The following is a 25,270-nucleotide window of genomic DNA, read 5'->3' as shown; positions in this document are numbered from 1 at the left end:
GTGATATATCTTTTTCCATCTTTTTTACTTTCTGGCTATCTTTAAATTTTATATTTAAAATTTAAACAGCATACAGTTGGTTCTTTCTTATTATTCAGTCTGACAGTCTTTGCCTTTTAGTGTTTAGAGCATTTGCTTTATTATATTGGATTTACTTATTGCCATTTGTTTCCTACTTTTGCCATCTTTCTGTATTCCTGTTTTTCTCTTTGTTGCTTTTGTTCATTTAAATTGAATATTTTGTTTCAATAAATATTTAATTAATATTTCAAAGTTAATGTTTTGAAATATTAATGTTTCTCTATTATTGACTTATGAACTATACCTTTTTGTTATATTTTTCTAGTGGCTTATGCATTTTCATACTAATGTACATGTATCTATAGGAGTGATTACTAGAAGCAGAATTGCAAGTCAAGAGAAAAATGCATTTTTTATTTTAATGGCCTTTTGCAAATGATCCTATATGGGGATTATAATATACTGCACTCTACCTTTTGAAATATGAGGCTATCTCTTTTTCTAGTAAGGCCAATAGAGGATCTGGTTGAAATTTTAGATTTCTGCCAATCTGATTTTTATTAATTTCTTGATGAGAAATGATATCTTGTTTGATTGGGTTTTTCCTATTATGGAGGATGTTGAACCTGTTTTTATATCTGTGTACAATTTATACTTATTTTCATGGCCTTTGTCAATTCTTCTTGTTTATTATTTTTCTTCCTGATTCCTAGAGACTCTTTACATATTAAGGAGTTAAACCCTTTATCTGTTGTATGAGTTGTAAATATCCTTTCCTGAGTTTATCATGTATTATTTGACTTTATTTTTTTAAAACTTTCATTTTGAAATGATTATAGATGTAAAGGGAGTTGTTCCTCAAATAGTGAGATCTTATATAACTATAGGGCAATATCAACATAGGAATGGGGGGACTTCCTTGGCAGTCCAGTGGTTAAGATTCTACACATCCAGTGTAGGGGAATGAGTATAGATTCTGTCAGAGGTAAATTTAAAAAAAAATTAAAAATGTCTTTTGTATAACAGATATATCACTGAGTGTTACCTCATTAATTACGTGATCAGTAGGATGACAAAGTTGGGTCAAGGAACAGTTGAGAAACTAGTTATGTCAATACAAACATGAATATTAATTCTGTAGGTAAGACACAAAGCTTGTTTGGCTCCAATAGGTACAATAAGGCAATAACTTTGGAGGTGATCTTTTTAACAGGAAAAAAGTCTTCAAGTCACATGTAGCTTCAGAGCTGTATTCTCCAGGAAAAGCGAATAATTCCAGGGTGGACATGGATTAAAAAACTAAAATAGATCTAAAGAAAGTCCCAAAGACTTTTTACTTTATTTCTTCTTTCCTCAGTTGGGAATTTCTCTAACTTTCCCTTTCTTTTAAACTCCATATCTATTACAGGTTTCAGAAGCTTTCACATCCTTGAGACTCTGCTTGTCAGCACTTGCCCTGGGTTACCAGTGGGCAGTGAAGGTAGGGGTCTGGCTGGCCTTAGCGGCCACAAGGCAGCTGAGGGGTGTTCAAGACAAGAATTCAAGACAAGACAATTCCTAGAATTACTTTTTTTGCATTGGGATCTGGCCGTCTTAGGAAACAATTCTAATTCTGTTAGACTGTGCCTTATCAATAAACTAATAAGAAAAATTTGCCTGCATGCTCAGTTGTGTCTGACTCTGTGTGACCCTACAGACTGAATATACCCCACCATGTTCCTCCATCCAGGCAAGAACTGGAGTGGGTTGCCATTTCCTGTTCCAGGGAGTCCTCCTGACGCAGGGATTGAACCTCCATCTCCTGCGTCTCCTGCATTGCAGGCAGATTCTCCCACTGAGCCATTGGGGAAGATCCCAGTAGGAGACGTCAGCAGAATTTATAATAGAAACAGTGCTTCCCAGGCAGTGGTAGTGCTTAAGAATCCGCCTGCCAGTGCAGGAAGGAGATGTAAGAGAGGCTAGTTCGATCCCTGGGTTGGGGAGATCCCCTGGAGAAGGGCACAGCAATCCACTCCAGTATTCTTGCCTGGAGAATCCTGTGGACAGAGCAGCCTGGTGGACTACAGTCCATGGGGTCACAAAGAGTGAAGCAACTTAGCACATACACACACACGTAATAGAAGCAACAATCCTATTTATCTTGCTTGCTTATTCCTGCAGCTCTTGGGCTGAAAATGTGTCTGTCCCAGCATCAGCTGTATTACTGCCCTTTATTTTTAATTTTTAAATTGTTTTACGGTCCTACTTTATATTTAAAAATTACCTGTATTTTGGCTGCATTGGGTCTCCATTGCTGCACATGGGTTTTCTCTGATCATGGAGGCTACTCTTCATTGCAGTGTGTGAGCTTCTCATTGCAGGGGCTTCTCTTGTTGTGGGCTTTAGAGTGTGGGCTTCAGTAGTTGTGGTGGGCGGGTTTAGTTGCTCTGTGGTATGTGGGATCCTCCTGGACCAGGGATTGAACCTGTGTCCCCTGCATTGGCTTTATTATATCCAGTGGTGGATTCTTAACCACTGGACCACCTGGGAAGTCCCTATTACTGCCTTTTAAAGAGAGCTGGGAGCTGGACTCTGCTAAGATTTTACATAGATTCCCTCTGCTGACCCTCCAACAACCCTATTAGGGTTCAGTTCAGCTGCTCAGTCGTGTCTGGCTCTTTGCGACCCCATGGACTGCAGCACGCCATGCCTCCCTGTCCATCACCAACTTCCAGAGTCTGCTCAAACCCATGTCCATCGAGTTGGTGATGCCTTCCAACTGTCTCATCCTCTGTCGTCCTCTTCTCCTCCTGCTTTCAATCTTTCCCAGCATCAGGGTCTTTTCAAATGAGTCAGTTCTTTGCATCAGGTGGCCAAAAGATTGGAGTTTCAGCCTCAGCATCAGTCCTTCCAATGAATATTTAGGACTGATTTCCTTTAGGATGGATTGGATCTCCTTGCAGTCCAAGGGACTCTCAAGAGTCTTCTCCAACACCACAGTTTAAAGGCATAAATTCTTTGGCGCTCAGCTTTCTTTATAGTCCAACTCTCACATCCATACATGACCACTAGAAAAACCATAGCCTTGACTAGACAGACCTTTGTTGGCAAAGTAATGTCTCTGCTTTTTAATATTCTGTCTAGGTTGGTCATAGCTTTTCTTCCAAGGAGTAAGTGTCTTTTAATTTCGTGGCTGCTGTCACCATCTGCACTGATTTTGGAGCCCCCCAAAATAAAGGGTTTTATTATTTAAATCATAACCTATTAGGGTTATGATCCCATTATTTGAATGATGGCTTTCTAAGGGAAACATTGCTTGAGAAACATTTTGGCTTTCGGGACCCTCAGTAGGCTTCAGTTTCCTTGTCTGCAAACTGAGGGAGGGGCTGAGTGATTCCTCCCACCTCTAACATCCTCAGGTCCTTCACTGCAATCCCACAGGGGTTGCTGGACATAGCGGTTGGCTCGGGGCCCTTTGAGAGGGTGGTTTCCTACTGATCTGAGGGCCACCTGCAAGGTGGCCTTTTCTTGTCTTCCTGAATCAGATCTCCTTTGTCCCCTCTTCCATTCACGGCTCCTCCCATACCTGGCAGGGTCCAATGTCACCTGATAAAAAGACCAAAGAAAGAGCTGGACTTGGGAAAGAGGAAACTGGTCTCCACACAATGCCTGTTTCAGCCCTGGGATTTCCCCGTGCGTGCTAAGTTGCTTCGGTCCTGTCCGACTCTGTGACCCCATGGACTGTAGCCTGTCAGGCTCTCTGTCCATGGTATTTCCCAGGCAAGAAGACTGGTGTGGGTAGTCCTTCCCTTCTCCAGGGGATCTTCCCGACCGAGGGATCAAACCCATGTCTCTTGCGTCTCCTGCATTGGCAGGTGGGTTCTGTACCTCTAAGCCACTTGGGAAGCCTCTGCTTCCTTGTAGGTGGTGACAGTCTTTAATTGTCACCCAGGGGGCTGATGCAGCAGGTGGACTTACCTGTTGACAACCGTTCCTTCAGTCACAGTGTTTGAGAATTTATGTAATAAAAGGTTTGGGACTTAAAAAATCTAATGGGATCTAACTTTTTAATCAGGAAAAGTTTCTCCCAATTTTACTTTTTGTTTCCTCTCAGGCGTGCTAAAAGTAATTGGACACCTACTTACTTTAACAAGCTTCCAGCAATTTGTGAAATGATTCCTTGTTTTACTTTATTTATTTATTTCCTTGTTTTGTTTTAAATCAATAGTTTCTTACTGACTAAAGTAAGTTCCCACTGAATTTGAGATTGGTTGTAGATAGGGTTCAGTTCAGTCGCTCAGTGGTGTCCAACTCTGTGACCCCATGGACTGCCACAGAGGGTAGAATGTGCTGATTTTAAAGCTCGTGAGAATGTTTTCTCTTGTTTACTCATGAAAAATCATTTTTCCTCCACATACGACAAGTATTAATATAAAGGTAAGAAAAAACAGCAATTTTATCATCATTTTTTATTAGAATTACATAGTGTTGCTAAAACAAAAATTCACCCAAGTAGATTCTAAAGGTTGAATTGACTGTATTGGGTGATTCATGAATCCAGCAGCACCCCATCTGTCAGCAGAGAGGGCTCCTTGTCTTGCCTTTAAAAACCTCCCAAGCCAAAAAAATAAAGCATTTCAAGCTTAGACAACCTTCCTGTGTGGAAAGAGAGGGCCCATGTGGCAAACCATCTTTCTTTGGGGATGGAAAGGACCACCTCCTTGGGTGTTGATCAGAGAATTTCACAGTGAAATTACCTCCTCCAGGGTTATATTCCTGGGGAAACTGATCTGCAGTTAGGTTGGGGGTTAAGTCTTGGTTTTAGCATGGGGGACTCCATCTGGAGCCTGTGAGTTTTCCCACACCGAGAGGTTGGCCAGGATCATCCCTATTAGAACCACTAGGAGGGGTGGGTTAAAATGCAGAGTCCTGGCTGAGGGCAGGAGGTGGGCTCAGAGTCTGTACTTCACAGACTCCCACTCGGTTCTGACCCTCTCTGCAGGAGTCTGCTTCCTGGAACCCCATTTTTAAAGATGAAAGGAAATCTTTTCATAAGCATGTGATGTTAACACTTCTAGAACTTGACATTTACATTGGGTCTAGACCTTACCCTTTTAGATCTTTGCTCTGATGGACATTATTGTTGACACATTACATTCCTTAGTGTCTTCTAGTGGTAAAATTATTCAAAGCTAATTCTAAGAGAATGATGACAGCTTTCTAACTGTATTGTTTTTCATTTAAAAACTTTATTATTATTTAAAAACTTTACTATTATTATTTAGCTAAAGCTAAAATAAATTGGAGAAGGAAATGGCAACCCACTCCAATATTCTTGCCTGGGAAATCCCATGGACAGAGAAGCCTGGCGGGCTACAGTCCTTGGGGTTGCAGAAGAGTCTGACATGACTTAGCAACTAAACAAACAGAATAAAATTAAAGGAGAAAAAACTGGGAGAAAATATTTCTTATAAATATGAGAAAGGGAAGCTATGTTTCAAACATGAGAAGACAGGGGACATCCCAGCAGAAAATGCGGTCGTGGCCTTGACCACGCGGTGGGGACGGCCTCCTTCCCTCCTGATCACTAGTGCTTGTGACCTGGCCTGACCCTGTTCTTTTTGTCTGGGGCTCCCCTGCTTCTACCCACAGCTGACCTCTCCTGGGGAGGCACCCCCCAACTCTCCCTGGACATCCTCCAGGGCCCCTCTGCCTAATGCCCCACCTGCACGATGCCCAAGTGGGTCTGAATCAGGGGCAAGACATACAGACTTGTCTCTGGGCTGCCCTGCTCACAGGTCTCTTATCTGTGAGGCCGTTTTATATGTTTATTAGTCATTTCAATCCGTTCATTGGTTACACTGCGTGCCTCAAGCAACATGCTGGGCTGTTGGGGCATTGGAGGAGGTGTAAATGGACGCAGGCTTAATTGAGGACAATTGGGCCTTTTGGTATCAAGAACCTTAAACTGCTGAGGAGACTTGTGCCTATAGACGAGTTCTACCCAGGTGCTTACTTCATTTATTTAAAGTTCTCCTAGGCTCCCAGCTGCAGCTGCTCCTCACCAGAAGGTCGACGACCTGGCCTTCTTAAAAGAGATACAGGACCTCGCCCAGAAAGTTTATGAAGTGATGGACAAGGCTAGAAACTTACAAAAACTCTGGATAGAAAGATCCAAGACTCCAGGCAAGTAAATCTCTCAGACTCTCCACTCCATCCTGGTACTTAGGGTTGCTGATTTAGCTAATGAAAACAAAAGACATCCATTTAAATTTTTACCGTAAGTATATTTGGTATATAATTTTTGCTACGGGCTCTCTGAAGCCATTGTTTCATTTTTTTTTTTTTATTCTGTGGCAGGCTCCATTGATTAGATCATTGGTGATTCACTCCATCTCCAGCCCCTCACTCTCGATGGTCAGGGGTGGTCACTGGTGTGGGGGGAATGAAAGGTCCAACTCTGTTACCAACTTGGATTCTTGGGCTCCTCAAAGTCAGTAGAAATTGATCAGAGGCCAGATGAGAGATTCAGGGGAGGCTTTACTGAGGCCCCTGCTGCAGCAGAAGGGAGCGAGAACAAGGGAGAGTCTCCCTTAAGTGGGATGAGGGTGGGGGCGGGTGAGTGGGTCATGTTGAGTGATCTGCCCACCCCCTTGGAGGTGCTGTCTGCAGGGATCATGTTCAGGACACTGCTTTGTAGTTGGGTTTTGGCCTTTTTGTATCCTGTTGTTCATACTTTGGCCCAACTGCAGGAGATATTTGTCCAGATGCAAGCAGGCCCCAAGTCCAGCCTGTCTCAGAAATGTGTCTCGGCTTTTCCAGTGAAGCCATCTGGGCACCCAAGCCCCCAGGCATGTCCTTAGTGTTCAGAGGTATGGTCATCGCTTGGAGGTTACAGGGCTTTTCGAAGCTCTCCTGTCAGGAACAAGGACTGATACACGAAGAGATGCTCCTATCACACCCACCGCTCAGGAAATGAGAGTTTTAAGAGCCTGTGTTAGTAGCCAAAAGCAGAGACCAGCACATATTTCTTATTTTATCACAACCAGATTCCAAATATAATCTGAAAAATACTTTCATGTTTTTTTCTCTCTTCAGTTTTTTCTTTCTCTTGTTTTTCTTTACTTTCCCTTTATTCTCTCTGTCCTGTATGCTCACAATGCCTGTGGAATTGGAGACTGAGAAAATAATAAATGGTTATTTGGTAATTCCATTTAATTTATTGGCTATTGCAATAAATAATAAATGGCAGGTGGTTGAAATTTGGTTTACCAGTTAAATCACTTCCCTGGAATTTATTTAATATCGGTGTGTTTTGAAAGGAGTGACTGTTGCCTTCAGATTTATTTCTCAGGTTGTTGTAATCATCTCTCAGAGCAGGACTCTGTGATTGGCATTTGATTTTGGAACTAGAATAGGTGCTCGGCACATGCTGTCTGGTTGCTGCCTGAACTAATATCTCCGACGTCTTCTTTTTGTAGATTCTCCTTATGGTTCCAGTTTTTTAACAGTAAGTATTTTAACAAAAGTTTGAAACTTAGTCTTTGGAGATATAATGGCGTTGACTGAAAAAAAAAAAGCTGAGAATTACGTTTTTAAAAACATTTTTAATTTTTAAATTTTTGGCTGCATTGTATGGCCCAAAGGATCTTAGTTCCCCGATCAGGGATGGAACTCATGCCCCCTGCAGTAGAAGCACAGAGTCCTAACCACTGTACCGCTGGGGAATTCCAAGAACTTTTTTTTTTTTTAAGAACTATGTTTTATTCAGTGGACTTGCTGAGGACTTAAGCCAGGGACAGCTTCCTGGTGGCTCAGATGGTAATGAATCTGCCTGCAGTGCAGGAGACCCAGGCTTGATTCCTGGGTTGAGAAAATTCCCCTGGAGAAGGGAATGGCAGCCCACTCCGTATTCTTGCTTAGAGAATTCTATGGACAGAGGAGCCTCGTGGGCTACAGTCCACAGGGTCTCAAAAGAGTCAGACATGACTTAGCGACTAACACTTTCACGTACACTTACAGTCTGTCAGTTCTCTCTGAGGAACTGCTCTGAAGAGGCAAGGGAGGAACCTGGACAGGTAGGAACTTTTGCAACACAGACAGGGAAGTCGGAACATCAAAAGATTACTGTTGATTAAGGAAGAAGCATGTGTTATGTGAATGAACTTAGTGCTGTCCATGCATGGGAAGATGCAAGAGTCTGGGCTCATCGAAATCATCCTTTGGATGTGCATCTCAGTTATCTGGGGCCAGTGTCTTGCTCTTCTCCATCCTGAACCTGCTCAGGGTGCACAGGGGAGGAGAGGAGAGTGGAGGGGTGGGGAGGGGAGGGGAGTGGAGGGGAGGGGTGGTAGAGTGGTCTCAGCTGCAGTGCCTGCTGGCTTGATGGCTGCAGCATTCCCTGTTTACTGATATGGCAGGTGACATTCTTCTTCCACCACAGTTAAGTTCAAAGCACTGACTTTAAGTTTATTCTTCAAACACATCTTTCGAGTGATTTGATTGTTAGTTAACACTGTATATAAGCTGTATTTGAGATAGCCAGAATCCTGCAAGAGATGGATTAAAAGATGAGTGTACTCTTCTTAAGTAAGGTCGTGAGTTTAGAAAACCAGAGGGTGGACATGGAGGCTGGATGGTTGTGGGTGACTCGGGGCAAGTGGCTCTGTTCTTCCACTGGAGGGTGCCCAGGTTCCATCCCTGGTCAGAGAACTAAGATACCGCAAGCCACAGCATAGCTAAAAAAAAAAAAAGATTCATGTGTTTGGCACAAACCTTTGACTTGCATTAGATACACAGCCTTCAGTTAAGGCCCCAGTTATTGCTGGGGGACGTTTTGCTTTCCAAGGGATATTTGACAGTGTGGAACATATTTTTGCTCAATGGTGGTGGGTGGGGGGAGGACGAATTTTTGTGAGGATGGAAGTATTCAGTTATTGACACTATAACTGATATAGTCATGATTGTGCTCAGCTGCAAGAACAGAAAAAACCCAAATAACAGTAGCTATTCCAGTTTTGTTCAGATTTGAACAATTCATCATCTATTTCCAAAATCTATCTCAACATTTTAGAAATTGGTTCAGCTTGTTACAAAAACAGACGTCTACCTCTCTTCCCCGGTTCAAACTTCCACGACAGTTAAAAAACCAACCTCACAGAGTAAATTTAAAATCAGGTCTGTTCATAGTGACTCAGGAGGCCTGACTTTGGCCCCCAGGGTTTCTGCCTTCTTACCGCTGTTGCGGCCCTCCCCCTCCCCCTCCCACCTGGCGCTTTGTTCCATCAGATGGATCTCAATAAGACCGAGGACGTGATTGGGAAGCTAGAGAGTCTCCACCAGCAGCCTCACCTCTGGGATTTTCTGCTTTTACTGCCAAGACTCTACGCAAACAACTTCCACATTGCAGATGGCGTCCTCGGGGGAGGACACCTACTCCACGCGGTTCTGAGGTAAGTTAAAATGAGAAACATAACCAGTTACAGAGGATTTGATCATCCTTCTTATTTTTTTTTTTAGCTTTGTTGTTGTTGTTGTTTTGTTTTGCTTCGTTTAGTTTTGGCTGTACTGGGTCTTCTTTTTTTGTATATTCATCTTTTTTCTAATCTTATTTTTATTAAAAAAATTTTTTTTTCTAATCTTGTTTTTAATTGGAGGATAATTGCTTTGCAATGTTGTGTTGGTTTCTTCCTCCTCACTTTTTAATGGGAAAATACATTCTCTGAGTGATTGATACAAGAAAAACAGGCATTATATCTCTGGAATTATACCACCCAGAGATGGCTGAACTCTTGCTTCTCCACGCCTGCCTCTCATTCCCTGTATAAATATTTTACGTAAGTGCAGTGATATTATTCAGAGCATGTGCTCCCTGATTTAAACAATATAATGTTGCATCATTAACGTTTCCTGTGTCCTGATAGTCTTCAGATGAGCATCATCACTGGCTGAATAACATTCCATTTTGATAAGGTATAGTAGACTGCAGTTTCAGTTCAGTTCAGTCGCTCAGTCCTGTCCGACGCTTTGTGACCCCATGAATTGCAGCACGCCAGGCCTCCCTGTCCATCACCAACTCCCGGAGTCCACCCAAACCCATGTCCATTGTGTCGGTGATGCCATCCAACCATCTCATCCTCTGTCATCCCCTTCTCCTCCTGCCCTCAATCTTTCCCAGCATCAGGGTCTTTTCCAATGAGTCAGGTCTCCGCGTCAGGTGGCCAAAGTATTGGAGTTTCAGCTTCAGCATCAGTCCTTCCAGTGAACACCCAGGACTGATCTCCTTTAGGATGGACTGGTTGGATCTCCTTGCAGTCCAAGGGACTCTCAAGAATCTTCTCCAACACCACAGTTTAAAAGCATCAATTCTTCTGTGCTCAGCTTTCTTTATAGTCCAACTCTCTCATCCATGCCTGACCACTGGAAAAACCATAGCCTTGACTAGACAGACCTTTGTTGGCAAAGCAGTGTCTCTGCTTTTTAATATGCTTTCTAGGTTGACTGCAGTTTACTTGATAATTTATAACTGGTCTTTGGTTGTTTCTGAGCTTTTTGTTGCTGGAGGTATGCCATGAACATAATATTACTGAGTCCAAGCTTGCTAAGCTTGCTCTGTTTGCTGCATGACAGTCCAGTGAATCCAAGAGATGAGGTGCTGAGGCAAGGAATCTGACTTTATTCAGAAGGCTGGCTGGCTTAGTGAGAAGATGGCAAACTACCATCTGGTTGGGGTCTGGATGCTGGGTTCTTTTATGGATCACAGATGGGGGGTGGTGGGGAAGCAAAGTAAAGAGCCCATTCAGTCTTGCAAGTATCTCTTAGAATGGCAAGCCTCAGGCAGGGGGACGTGTTAATTTCTTTTTTTCTGCCATCTCCAGTGGACAGGGTTCCGAACAAAGGCACTTTATTTTAACAGTCAGGCAGAGGGGCAGGATTCCCTGAGGCAGGACATTGTATGATAATAATAATAATAATTATTGATAATAACAACAAAAACAACAGAAAGCAAGTCAAAGAAACAGTTCCTACATGGAGTCAGAATTGACTTCTCCCTGCAACAATAACACTTGAAACTAGTTTCTTAGTAAATGATGCTGCAGTGGCCCCAAATATTACCCAGAACAGCTAACTCAGTCTTACCAGTTGTGGTTCATGGAGCAGCACGTTGGTCTCCTGTGATGGACCTGACCCCATGTTACCCTGGGTTGAGATAGGAGAGAGATCTAAGCCCCCGATTAAAGTAACAACCTTCTGCTTTCCCTTCTATCTTGTTTTAAATAGCTGCTGCTCATCAATCACCGCTTTTGCTTCTGTGTTCTTGCTTACTAGTTACACCCGTGGAAACTAGGGCTACCTGGGGAGGGGAGGGATCTGGGCTGCTTGAGCAGGAAGTTTCCTGTGTATAAAGATATCCAGAGCAAAGCCGGGGGCTCAGCCTTTGGAGGTGACTCTGCTGGGCCCACACCGGTGCGGAATAAGCTCAGCTGTTGTGCGTCTCTGAGTGCCTTTGTGTCTTTCTGACGCCAAGGTTTCCACAACAGGGTGACCTTTGGGAGGACTCCTTTCCAGCTGGCTTCCCACATTTTAATAATGTGGTCTCCCCCCCACCCAAATTGAACTCTGTGAATCTGTCCTGTGAACAGGGTATTTTATTAGTAAAAGTTGATACTGTTTCCTCTGCCGTCAGTGAGAGCAGTCAGCGTTGCCCTCAGGCCAGGGGGGCAGAGTCCCAGCTGTGGCCTCCACTCTGGCCTCTGCGGCAGAGCGCCCCCCACCGGAGCCCCCTGCCCAGGGGGCCAGAGCCCACTCTGAGAGCTCCATAGGCCCCTTCCCTACCCCCGTGGAGGGCAGTGCTCCCCACTGGAGCGTGCACCCCCAGGTCCCTGGGTGGCCAGGGGCCGCTGTGGGCAGGAGTGTAAGGTGGAGGCTGTGGCTGCTGCTTGGATGTGCAGGCAGGAGTGTCCAGGGGTGCAGACGGGGCCTCTGAGATGCAGACAGAGCTGAGGGGCAGGCAGAACTGGGCAGGGATGGGGGGACCAGGGACTCCTACCCCCTCATCCTGGTGCATAACTCAGAATCAGAACATTATGAAGTTGAACAAGGCTTCCCACAGGGTTCTCCAGTAGGCACGGGGCCCCCAGATATTAGACTGAGTGTCCAGACTTGACACAGACGGGCTGATAAACACTTTCCTGAGGTCACGGCACTTGGCACCTGTCGGCTTCCTGAGTGGACCAAAGAAAGCACTTCACTTTTGTGTTTAATTCCTGGTCCAGAGAGTCAGGGTCACACTCCAGCCTTGGGAGTTCCAGCCACGTCCTGCGGGAGTGGGGCGGGGCGGGCCAGGGCGATGCTGCCTGTTTTGCTAATGGTGCTCTGGTTCTGCTTCATTTCCAGTTCCTTATCAGCTCTAGAAGATTTAGATTGGCTGCCACTCAACCACACCTTTTCCAGGGTCTCTGAAATGGTGCTAAAGGCGGCCGTTTCAACACTGGCATTCCTGCGGGAGAGTGGAGCGGTGGCCACAGGTACGGGCATCTTATCGCTGTTGTGACATTTCACTGTTGTACTGGTTAAATTTATCAGCCACCACCACAGGGCTCACATGCTGTTCAAAGAAATGATTGAAATAAAATATCAAACGTAAGAAAGAATCAGTTGTTTCTGATAGAGGTAGGACGAAAATTTGGAACTCAAAACAATTCGACTTTCTACCAAAATTCTGCAGTCATTTCTAATAAATATGTTATTTTTAATTAAAAAAATAACTGATTTTAAAACTCTAGGACTTGATGCCCTTCAAAAATAGACCTGTCATTGGTTTTTTTTTTTTTTTTGGTTGTACCACTCAACCTGTGGGATATTTGTTCCCTGAGCAGGGATGGAAAACTGGACTCCTAAAGGAAGTACAGAGCCCAACCCATTGGACCGCCAGGGAAGTCCCATTAGTTCTTTGATTTTAGTCTTTCCTCCCTCCTGAAATCCTATTAGGAAAACATATTTGAAAAATATTTGAAGTATTTGAAAAACAATAAAAGGAGAAAGGTGATATGGATTTAGAACCACACCCCCCCAACCGAATAGATAGTCTTTCCATAGGAAAATGACTTAGCTTGACCCAGGTATCCTTTCTTTTTTCCTTAAATTTTCATTTTCTTTCATTTTACTGACCAAATTGTATATATTCAAAGTGTACAAGGTAATGGTTTAATATATGTATATGTGGTAACATGATCACCAAAAACAAGTTACTTAAAACATTCACCACTTCACACAGTTGCCTTTTTTGGGCGATAATGATGTCTGAGTAAATTTCAAGTATATGATACAGCATTGTTGACTGTAATCCCAGTGCCATGCAGGAAATCTCCAGAACTTACCTTTCACTGAAAGTCTGTCCTATGTATGACCCATATCTCCCGCCTGGCACCTCTCCACACACAGGAAGTGCTCGTTTTAATCTCGGAACCTGTCTTTTCCCAAGCCAGATTCCTGGGTAGCCCCCGCCCGCCCCCGACTTCAGAACCTACCCAGAGTTCCCTGTGACCCTAACTTTCTGTCATCTTCATTAATTAATCAGCGTTAATTTCAGGGCACGTAAAGTCTCATAGGAGGGCTTGTGGTGGAGGCTTGGGTAGCTGATGCTTGCTGAATTGTGATCTGAAATGACCTAGAGCTGGGTTTCCAGATGCAGGTTCACCTTGGAATTTATGTGCTTTTAGGTTTGAAGTTGCCAGGCCATACTCATCAGAGATCACCCGACCTTGGAGGTCTCAGGTGTAGATTTTGGGTTGGGGGGTTGCCACTTCTGTATGGCGTTGCTGGATTACTTGGGTACCTTATGAGTTTTATATCTTGATTAGTTCTGTTGCAGGGGAACGTTTTCTTTGGTTTTAAATAATTTTTATAAATATGATTTTAAGGACTCTACAGTATTTTGTGCTATAAATAAAAAATAAATCATATTTCCTTCCCTCCTCCAGCACTAGACACTGAATTGGTTTTCAGTATTTAAACAGTGTAAAATCAGTGCAGTAATATCGTGGTTCATGACTTTTCCTTCAGGCATCTTATTAAGTTTCTCGAGATAGATTTTTTAAAATAAAATTATTGGGTCCAATATGTGAATTTCATAAACTTCTTGCCATTCCCTTTTCCAGGGAATCTTCCCGACCCAGGGATTGAACTCAGCTCTCCTGCATTGCAGGCAGATTCTTTACCGTCTGAGCCACCAGGGAAGCCCATTATCAAATGATCCTCTAGAAATCTGTGGTCATTTATGTGCCAGGAGGTGGCTCAGTAGTAAAGAATCCACCTGCTAATGCAGGAGATGCGGGAGATGAGGGTTTGATTCCTGGATCGGGACCATCTCCTGGAGGAGGAAATGGCAACCCGCTCCAGTGTGCTTGCCTGGAACATTCCATGGACAGAGGAGCCTGGCCGGCTATAGTCCATAGGGTCTCAAAGAATTGGATACGACTGAGCATGCAAGGAAGCAAGTGATGTATCACCGCAATCTCCGTAGCTCCGGATTAGCTTCTGTTTGCTCTTCCTGTGAATGGTCCAGTTGGCCTTTGTGCCACATTTGTCTTTCTGTTTGAAGTGGAAAAGACATCATTTTCTAAATGACTTTTGACCTGTCCCAATGTTGCTGCACCTGATGGTATATATCACTGTTTGTCTTGCAGAGTCAGGTTACAGCCTGTCCGTGAAGGAGCTGATGTGGGACCCACAGAAGGTTCAGGCTGACCTGAAATCCCGATTTGGCTTTGATGACCTTCATGCAGAACGAGTCCTGAATTACTCTGCTGACCTACAGCAGGTACACACGCTTTGGGTCTCTCCTCGAGGGCGACTCTAGAACCTTCTCCTGGGACCTTGGGGTGGGAGTGCCCTTATTGAAATCTGGCTCCTTGGACTGGGCAGGACGCTGTTGTGTCTGACTTCTCTAGAACTGCTCCTTCCCTCTTTCCTTGTCTCATGATCCCGCCTCAAACACAGTTTGGATGTAATAGAACACCTCGAAGCCGCAGGGGGACAAGCCAGGCCCCTGAGGTGGGAGGTTGTGAAGGCCGGTGGGGTCCAGATGGGGCAGAGGGCACGACAGGGCTGGTTTCCAGGCAGAGCGGTGCCTGGGAAGCAGAGGGGTAGGCCTGGTGAACCAGCTGGACCAGAGTCCAGATCGGAGCCTGAGTTTCCAAACTGTAAAATCAGGGGCTCTGACCCACTGACCCCTCCAAGCCCCACTAGCAGCTGCCCCTGAGGGTCTGGGAGGCCCTTACCTGCTGACCCTTTAGTTTCTTGGCACATCTGTGGGTACTTCTGCTTCTCGCGGGGCAGGAGCCAAATACTGCAGACCTGTCTGCATCCTGTGCCCACTCCCCCAGACCCCTTCCCCACCTCCAGATGGGATGACACCACGGTTGTTATAAAACTATGTAATAGAGGAACACAGTTCATTCCAACAAGAACATACATGTTTTAATGGAGTTGTATTAGAGAAACTTCATGTGAAGGTCATTCACAGCAATAAAGGAGGTTTGGTTTGAAAATATTAAGTAATTTCTGACTTAGAACTCTGATCCAACTTCATCCAGCTCTGATACTTAGAAAACAATTTTGGCAAAGCAAATTTGTGAGTCCAAGGTATCAGTTAAACTGGGCCAGCCTGTGGGTGCCTTTGGCCCAAGAGAGTGGAGACAAACAGTATCTGAAATCATCCCATGTCCTGGAGAAATTGCGGTTCTCCTGAAAAAGGTCATCAGCTTACTCCTGCACCCTGAAGGCCTCTCCTCAAGGTAAATGCACACGGACAATAGTGCTCCGTCAACTTGTTATGTCTTCCATCAAACAAATGTCAGAGCTTTTTCTTTGGCAAGACTGTGGTATTATTAGGAGAAAAACATCCCAGGAAAAAGCCCCTGATTTCTAAATAGTTCCCGTATCACTGGCAGATTCCCACAGACAGTTCGCTGGAGCAGATGCTGTGCTTAGCCTTGTCTGGCTCCTCTGAGGATGAAGACGATGGAGAGGGGCGCCCTGCAGACTGTGACCCTCGGTGGTCAGCGGCCAAAGACTACCTGGTCCACGCGGTCAGCCGGCTGCACCTCTACAGACAGGTGCCGTCCATAGTAGACACCTTGTCCTGGCGTGCCCAGACCCAAGCACTTTCCTCCTGAGTGTTTCACTGCTGGATTTAATTTATTTACCTAATCTTTTGGATTTTTTTCTGGGTTTCATTTCTTCTTTTTTTCCTACTTATTTACTTTTGGCTGTGCTGGGATTTTGCTGCTGCTCTAAGAACTTTCTCTGGTTGCAGCAAGTGGAGGCTGCTCTCGTTGCAGTGTGCAGGCTTCTCACTGCAGCGGGTTCTCTTGTTGCAGCGCATGGGCTCTAGGGTACACGGTTCAGTGGTTGTGGTGTGTGGGCTCAGTTGCCCTGCCACATGTGGGGTCTTACCCACATGATCCCTGACCAGGGATTGAACTGGTGTCCTGCATTGGCAGGTGGGTTCCCAACCACCGGGCCACCAGGGAAGTCCTGATTTCTTTTTAATATTTTTTTAAACTGAGGCACAGTTGATTTACAATGTTGTATTAGTTTCAGATGTGCAGTGCAGTGGTTCAGTTATATATATATGTATATATATGTGTGTATATATATTTCTTTCTTTTCAGATTCTTTTTCCTTAGAGGTTCTTATAAAATTTTGCATGTAGCTCCTTCTGCGATACCGTAGGTCCTTGTTGGTGATCTTATTTATACTTATTATTTTATTTTATTGGGCGGAGAACACTGAACATGAGATTTACCCTCTCACCTGGTTTTTACGTGTCCAGCACAGAAGTGTGGCCTACAGCTCGGCCATCCAGCAAAGCCCAGAGAGGGTGCACCTGGCTTACTGAAGCTTTACAAGAGTCAGTCCATTCATCACTGCCTGCCCCCTTCCGCGTGTCCACTCTTTAACTCCACATCTTTCCGTGGGGGGAGGCGTGAGGAGCCCCACAGCCTGGCCTCCGTCTGCACCTTCTTCATATGCATCCCCTGGCCTCAGCTCACTGGGCACTCAGCACAGACAGCACCAGGGATCCCTCTTTATTTTATTGAACTATAGTTGATTTACAATATTATGTTAATTTCTGCTGTTTAACAAAGTGATTCAGTTATATATATACACACATTCTTTTTCATACTCTCTTCCATTGTGGTTTGTCAGAGGATATGGAATATAGTTCCCTGTGCTATACAGTAGGACCTTGTTGTTTATCCATCCTGTATGCAATCATCAGAAAGTCCAAAGGGACAGCATTGACCTGACCAGCATTGCCACGGTCAGTGGAAACCTTGTCTGGGTGGCGAGCTCGTGGAGAAATGGAGGATGGTCAGCACACATCCCTGTTCACCATACCTCCCCATGCTTTCAGTGTGGGCGAGAATGCTCTGTTTGGGTGTAATGTTGATAATGCACAATATGAACTGCCTTTAGTATCCCCAAGTTCATGACATAAAATGATATTTAGTAACTATGTATTAGCTATATAATTTTCAGACATATGAATATATTTGTACCTTTCCACATCAGCTTAGTCTTTAAGATTTATTTCACTTATTTAGAAATGTACGTGATTACGTTTGGACTTCCTGATGGCTCAGCAGGTGAAGAATCTGCCTGCAATGCAGGAGCCACAGGAAACTCTCCGGGCTGGGAAGGTCCCCTGGAGAAGGAAATGCAACCCACTCCAGTATTCTTTCCTGGAGAATCCCATGGACAGAGGAGCCTTGTGGGCTACAGTCCATAGAGTCACGAAGAGTGGGACACAACTGAGTGACTAAGCAGTATTATTACCTTCTCTTTTGAAAATGGGGAGAGGGGAAGGAAAAAGAGAAGTTGGGCCAATGAAAAATTTGCATGCATCCATTCTTGCAATTTGCAATTTTTAATTTCTGGGTAGAAATGAAATCCTAATACAATTGTTAGCAGGTGTTTCAACCTGCCAACCACATAAAAACAGGCCATCTGTCACCTAGAACAGTCTGTTGCTATTCCTTTCTTTTTTCCCTTATTTTTGGCTGCATGAGCCTTTGTTGCTTTGTGTGGGCTTTCTTTAGTTGCGGCAGTGCGAGCTCCTCTTCAGTGTGGTGCATGGGCTTCTCACTGCAGTGGCTTCCCTTGTGTGGAGCACAGGCTCTAGGGTGCGTGGGCTTTATTAGTTGCAGTGTGTGGGCTCAGAGATTGTGGCTCCCAGCCTCTAGCGCTCGGGCTCAGTAGTTGTCGTGCAGGGGCTTAGTTGCTCCTTGGCATGTGGAATCTTCCCAGACCAGGGATTGAACCTGTGTCCCCTGCATTGGGAGGCGAATTCTTCTCCACTGTGCCACCAGGGAAGTTCTGTTACTATTTCTTAACTAAACTCTATCATTTCCAGTTTATTATTGTTGATAACAGTGTTCTTGTTTCTTGACATGCAGGTATTTGATCAGTGGTGGAAAGGCAGCCTCTTCCAGCAGGTCCTGGCGGGGATTGGCCGTGGCCTGGAGGCACTGGGGACTCAGTCTGGGGAGGGGAGCCAGCCCTGGAAGGTGGCCAGGGCTTTGCAGGCTGCTCTCCTCCTCCTGAATGACAGCGTGGCGGCAGATGGCCCTGAAGGCAGCCACACACCTGCCAGGATGTAAGGCACTTTTTCCTGTTTGATTGTCGACAGGGTTTGACAACTGCAATTTTAAAGAGTGCATGACTCTTGGGATGCGTTCTGTGCACCCCTGATTAGACAACAAAGGGCTAGTTAGTGACTGCAAAGTGTGAGGCTTGTATTGTGGACACTGGTAGGACTGTTTGCAGCAATCCACATGCCTGTTCAGGTGTTAAAAACAACCAATGAGGGTACAATGTTTGAGGAGGTTTTCAGATTCTCCATCTTTAGGTCTTGTGTCTTTGATATTTGTTTAAAAATGAACAAAAATAGTTTAAACCTATTTTCTTATTTATTCATAACTTTTTGTGTAGTTTAAATGTTTACATGAGGTCCACAAATATTTCAGAAATAGGAAAGGTGGGTCGTGTGTTTTCATGTTTAAGATACTGAAACCAACACTCACTCACATGGAAGAGGGAGGAATCTAGAGCAACATGGGGTCTGTTTTTTCAGCGGAGGTGGCTGTTTGTAGTGATTTGATGAATCTTGTGTTGTTCAGTTGCTGAGTCATGTCTGACTCTTTGCGACCCCATGGACTGCAGCACGTCAGGCTTCCTTATCCTTCACCATCTCCTGGAGCTTGCTCAAACTTGTCCACTGAGTTGGTGATGCCATCCAACTGTTAAACTCCTAAAGTTAGGGCTTTGCTTTGAATAGAACAAAACTCGAGTGGTTGCCCGGGGCATGTGGGTGCCATGGTGAGGCTTCCCACAGGAGGAAGGGGTGAGCACCACAGGATGGGTGAGGGGTCAGCCAGCCGCAGACACTTGCCTGATTAGCTGGAGAAGTCATGAGACACATGGTCCTGTCTCACGGGAGCTTCACATACAGGACACGAACGAGGGCATTAAAAACTTCCCTGCTTGGCTGTCTACTTTGAAGCTGTTTAAAAATCGCACCTCTGTTACTTAATGCACACGGGATCACCTTAACAATCCTGCCAACTTCCAGCATGTCCTGGCCCTTCTGCCCAGGGTCCTGCCTGGATTGTGATGGACCAGTGTTGGGGGCCCCAGGAGCCTCGCCCCCGCTCTTGGCTCCTCAGGGATTTGGGGCATCAGTGAGCACATCATGTTCTGAGTACTGAACCCACTCGGCAGGCATCCTCCCAAGTGACCCAGAGTTGGAGGAACGTGACTTGCCCGTGGTCATCCTGTTTTGGAAGCCACCTAACAGGGTGCAGGGGTCTGGTCGGAGTGGGGCAGCCTGGACTCCACCACACACCATCTGGACACTGAAACACTTTTAAAATACACTTCTGTGCAAAACGTTTTCTAATAACTCAGGTTTCATGCAAATGTCTTTAAATCTCACCTGGATTTTTATCCTAACCCTTGTCTCTTCTACCCACTACTCAGAATAAACTTTTCTGTTTTTGGGTAAAGAGAGTATTTAATCCATGTTCAGTACCTAAAAGAATCCCCAAATCACAGCATTCGGGGGCACAATCTGTCAGGAACTTGGTTATCTGTGTCTGTGGGGGTGTGAAATCCTGAAGCCGTGGGGCGTTCTCCTGTGAGTGGGATTTTATTTCCCAAGGAGGCAAGTGAACTGCTTTCCATGGTCTTTCATTTGTATATTTCTGCCCTCAGATTACTGTATATGCAGAGACTGCAGAGCATCCTCCAGAAGCTGCCTCCGGGGCCGGCCCCGACGAGACTGCTCGAGCTAGACGGGGCTCTCAGAAATGCAGTGGCCCAGGATCTACACCTTGTCCGCGGTAACTAGTGCCAGGTTTATTTGTCCACACTGCACATCAGGGCAAATGTGAGCGCAGGGAGGGCAGACTCCACGCCGCCTGCCGCCTGTCGGGTTTGGAGGTGAGGTGCAGGCGTGGAGTACATACTTGGCAAACATGCCCGAGGTGCTTCAGACCTAGCACATCCAGGCTGAATAAACAGCCTGTCGCCTTGGGGATCACATCCTGCTGTTCCCTGTCAGCCTCCTTGGGGCCTGGACGGGCTCCTTCCTGGGACCAGGTCTGCTGTCCCACCCACTCCCATCCCCGGTGCTCGGGCGGGACTGATGTGCGCGCCCTTCCTCTTGCCCCTCCCCACGGCCCTGGCATCCTCCTGGGAAGGGCAGTCCCCCTTGTCTGCCCAGCACCTTTCCTGACTGTGATCGTGACTGTGGTCCCAGGAGGTGGCTGTGTGCATTGGGCACTAAGGGTTCTGTCCCTTCTCATGGTGGAGGGGGAGCGAGGTGGTTGACGGAATGCCCCCTTGTATGTCTTCAGAAAGAGGAGCCAGAATCGTGGTGACTTTCTCAGCTCCCTCCTCAGGGAGACAGGAATGTCTGACCGCAAGTCTGGTTGCTGACATGCCTGCTTCCAGGGTTCAGTCTGTTATTTGATGGCCACATGTTGAGTCAGGCACGGAGCAGCCCCAGGGGCTGAACGGTAACCGTCTGTCTGTCCTTCAGAAATCCTCGTTTGTCTCGAGGCATCTGCCAACAACTCTAGATCCCGCGGGCCTGGCCAATCGAAACTGGAAAAGGACGTGGTTTTTAAGGTAAAACACAAAAATGAATCATAAATAAACAACTTGGCTAGAACACTCGAGAAGCTCAGGCGGTATTTCCTTTTGCTCCTGCTTTGCTAGCAAAGTAAAGAGGACAGTAGGCAGTTTTTATGCTTTTTTTTTGGCCATATTGCGTGGTATGTGGAACTTCCCCAAGCAGGGATCGAACCCGTGTCCCCTGCATTGGCAGGCTGATTCTTATCACTGGACCGCCAGGGAAGTCCCAGTAGGCAATTTTTGAAGAACTTCATTTTCTCTTGTAAGTCTGGCTCCTGTTTGTGGCCTCTGGCTCAGAAACTGTCTCACGTTGCTCTCCCTGGCTCTCTTTGTCTTAGTTGCTGATGAATAAGAACGCCACTTCTCTCTGCCTCAGTGGATGCTTGTCCGAGAGGGGTGTTCCCCTGCGTCCCAGGGTGGCTGGCGTCCAGGAGGCCCTCGGGGGACTGACCTGTGGTCCTCTCCCCTCCAGTGAGGCCAGCGCTTTACACAAGCTGCTTGGGTCCGTGCAGGATGCTGTGAGTATCCACCTTCTGGCCTCTTCCAGGCCCTGGGGGCTCATTTCGGAGGCACATTCACTGAAGATGTCTGTCCTGGAGCTGTGGTTTTATGAGGCAGCTGTTGATGTTGTTGAGTCCCAGCTGGCCCGGGACCTCGGCCCTTGTCTGGCCGCCTTAGGAGGTTGTGTGCCCCACCTGGCCAAAATCTACTTGATGTTGAAAGGGTCTCCCCAAGAGCACCCGGGGCTGTCCCCAGGCCGTGTCTGCTTCTCTGTGTCCAGGCTCCTTGTCCTGCTCCATTTCCAGCTGCAGATGCCAGAGCGGGTGGAGCCGTGTCTGAGGTGTCAGCTGGGGGCCGAGGTGTAGCTCTAGTGGCTGGAGGCCTTGGCGGGCACATGCTCTCCCTAAATCACGCCTAGGACCCGGGGCTTCCTTCTCCCAGTGTCTAAGTGTGCGAAGCGTGCAGCATTAGTGAAAAGGACCCTGCCAAGTCCAGCCCACATTTTTCCTACTGAACACTGTCATGTCTGCCCAGTCATGTCCAACTCTTTGTGACCCCATGAACTGTAGCCTGCCAGGCTCCTCTGTCCATAGGATTCTAAAGGCAAGAATACTGGAGTGAGCTGCCATTCCCTTCTCCAGGTTATCTTCCTGATCCAAGGATCAAACCTGCGTCTCCCGCATTGCAGGCAAATTCTTTCCCTTCTGAGCCACCAGGGAAGCCCTCCTGAACACTGGAAGTTATTTTAACGTTCATCCTTTTGTATCGATAGTTCATCTCACTTTCAGTATTTCCTGTTTCATGTTTATCTTCCTTCATACAAACCATGAAATAAAATCAGTGAAAAGATGAAACTAGTGGACTATAGCAGTAGCAGTTAGTGTAGTTGCTCAGTCGTGTCCAACTTTTTGCGACCCCGGGGACTGTAGCCTGGAAGGCTCCTCTGTCCATGGGATTTTTCAGGCGAGAATACTGGGGTGGGTAGCCATCCCCTTCTCCAGGGGATCTTCCCAGCCCAGGGACTGAAGTCGGGTCTCCTGCATTGCAGGCAGATGCTTTACCTGACTGAGGAGGGCAGGGGGCAGCGTGGGTCCCCAGTGGGAAGTGTCCTCCAGATGAGTGTATGAGCTCTTAAGGAGGCTGGGGATTGGAAGCTAGAACTCAGGGAGAATGCTGGCCTGAGGGAAGCTGTGTGCCGGCGTGAAAACCATCGCCTGTGGGTGGGGAGTGTCCTGCAGATGATGTATGAGCTCTTAAGGAGGCTGGGGATTGGAAGCGAGGAGAACTCGGGGAGAATGCTGGCCAGAGGGAAGCTGTGTGCCGGCGTGAAAACCATCGCCTGTTGGCACAGCTGTTTTCTGCTCTCGGTCTGTAAACTCTTTCCCGACTAAAAGCCCACCCACGTTTCTCTGTGTCTGGAAAGCCTATGTCATGGCACCCATGGGCTTCCCAGGTGGCTCAGTGGTAAGGAACGTGCCTGCCAATACAGGGGACTCAGAGTCCACCCCTGGGTCAGGGCGATCCCCTGGAGAAGGGAATGGCTACCCACTTCAGTGTTCTTACCTGGAGAATTCTGTGGATGGAGGAGCCTGGCAGGCTACAGTCCATGGAGTCGCAGAGTCAGACACGACTGAGCGCACAGCCACACGGAGCCAGTAGAGCCAGGATCTGCTGGTGCCATGAGCTCGTTATGTTTATGTATTTATGTACATGTGACAGCCTTTCTGATGGGGCTTAGGCTACGTGTCACTCACGAACCCCAGAGTGCAGCAGGTGGTTCTGATGGTCCCACCGGACGCCTCTCTTATAGCTGCGGGGGTCTGGGGGATAGCTGGAACAGGGGTTGGGGAGGCTGTCTCCTCCAAGTCCCAGGGTCACTCTGCTCCTTGTGGCCTCTTCACGTGGCCCCCAGCAGGGTGGCTACACTTCTCCTGTGGCAGCCTGGGATCCCAGGCAAGGGAGTGGGGTTGGGAGCCGATGTCCTCAGAAAGGGTGGGGCCGGAAGGGCCATGTCCTTCTGCACTGCGCTGGTTAAACGTGGGTCCCAGCCCAGCCCCGACGAGCTGCAGGGAGCGGTTACAGGCTGTGATCCCACTGGGATCACGTGGGCAGCAAGCCAGTACAGACGGGCTTGAAGAGTAGGTGCTGTCTGGTTTAGGTCTGCCTGAGGCTGTATGTAGGGTTTGTTCAAGTGAACAGAGACACAAGTCCAGGACCAGGACTCGGTGGCCCCAACCCTACGCGGCGCAGTTCAAAGGGACCCCCTGCTGAGTGGCAACAGAGCACGTTGCCGCAGTTTAATCACTTTATGGACCTCAAGCCATGCTGTCTCTGCCTTTGCAGAATCAGCTCTTGCAAGCAGTCATTACTGGGCACACAGGTGTGCCAGTTTCAATACCAGAAGATGCCCCAGACTGGCAGGGCCTGGGGACGCAGCTGCGGGAAGCAAGTCTGCCCTGCACTCGGCTCTTGCGGCTACTGAGAGCTGATGTCTCCGCTGCTGACTGTGAGGACCAGCTTTTCTCCACGGTGTAAGTAGTAGCTGTTAGGTGGAAAACGTCTGCGCAATTGGAAACTGAAGGGATTCCCGTGGCTTTCTTCTATATGAGCGATAGGTCAGCATGGCATATTCTACTTATAAATAAGATAGTCCCTTAATTTTCTATTTTAAAAATATTAGCCTGTTTGGTACTATTGAAAGGCATCTACAAAATATAAAATCGTAAACGGTCCCTTTTAACCATCGGCTTAATCTCTCACAGGAAATCTAGAACCCTTATTTAGTCCAAGGAGCTTTATTTCTTTAAGAAAAAAGATATATATTTTTGGCAGCGTTGGGTCTTAGTTGAGGTGAGAGGGCTTAAAGTTGCCTTGGGGCATGTAGGATCTTAGCTCCCCGACCAGGGTTTAAACCCACATCCCCAGCACTGGAAGGCAGATTCTTAACCTCTAGCCCACCAGGATGGTTCCCAAGGCGCTTGTTTATCACATCACCCAGGATGCCGGCATGAACTGCCAGCAAGTGGCTTTCGAAGGAGCGGTGCTTCTCCAGAAAATCTGCCTTGTTTTTATTTTCTCAAACCATGGATTGTACGTGCAATGAATTTCCATTCTCCTCAGCTGCTAGGATGTTCACAGTCAAATATGTCAAATAGGAAATGTGTTTTTCGTAACTCAGAACTCGCTTCATATCGTATCCTTTATTTTTTTAAAATTTTTTCCATTTATTTTTATTAGTTGGAGGTTAATTACTTTACAATATTATAGTGGTTTTTGTCATACATTGACATGAATCAGCTGTGGATTTACACCCAGAGGAATCGGGTGGAGAGGGAGGTGGGAGGGGGGATCGGGATGGGGAATACATGTAAATCCATGTCGTATCCTTTAATTTCCCACTTTCTCCTCTCTCAGTTTGTTGTCTTATATTTTATGTATTTCCATAAATAATTTTTCCTCATTTTGCAAATTAGGATGGGAATGTTCATAAATGAGAAAACGATTTCAAAGATTCTAATTTCCTATTTAACTGGACTGTCAGACATTTGTATGTATTTAGATGAGT

General features: G+C 46.4%; 1 protein-coding gene across 1 annotated transcript in view; it reads left to right on the top strand.

The window, feature by feature from the left end:
* Nucleotides 1–25,270, top strand: part of ABCA13 (ATP binding cassette subfamily A member 13) — a 417,355-nt gene that overhangs the window by 29,502 nt on the left and 362,583 nt on the right. Inside the window, exons 4-14 of the mRNA XM_043462544.1 lie at nt 6,032–6,186; nt 7,482–7,510; nt 9,289–9,452; nt 12,397–12,527; nt 14,688–14,821; nt 15,954–16,118; nt 18,465–18,664; nt 20,281–20,408; nt 21,110–21,198; nt 21,543–21,722; nt 24,049–24,236. Of these exons, the coding sequence (XP_043318479.1) occupies nt 6,032–6,186; nt 7,482–7,510; nt 9,289–9,452; nt 12,397–12,527; nt 14,688–14,821; nt 15,954–16,118; nt 18,465–18,664; nt 20,281–20,408; nt 21,110–21,198; nt 21,543–21,722; nt 24,049–24,236 (1,563 nt within the window). The remainder of the gene's footprint in view (nt 1–6,031; nt 6,187–7,481; nt 7,511–9,288; nt 9,453–12,396; nt 12,528–14,687; nt 14,822–15,953; nt 16,119–18,464; nt 18,665–20,280; nt 20,409–21,109; nt 21,199–21,542; nt 21,723–24,048; nt 24,237–25,270) is intronic.

This window comes from Cervus canadensis, chromosome 3 (assembly GCF_019320065.1).
Source record: "Cervus canadensis isolate Bull #8, Minnesota chromosome 3, ASM1932006v1, whole genome shotgun sequence".
In the NCBI taxonomy this organism is placed as follows: domain Eukaryota; kingdom Metazoa; phylum Chordata; class Mammalia; order Artiodactyla; family Cervidae; genus Cervus; species Cervus canadensis.
Note: the sequence above shows the minus strand (reverse complement) of the source record. Positions and strands in the feature narration are given on the sequence as shown.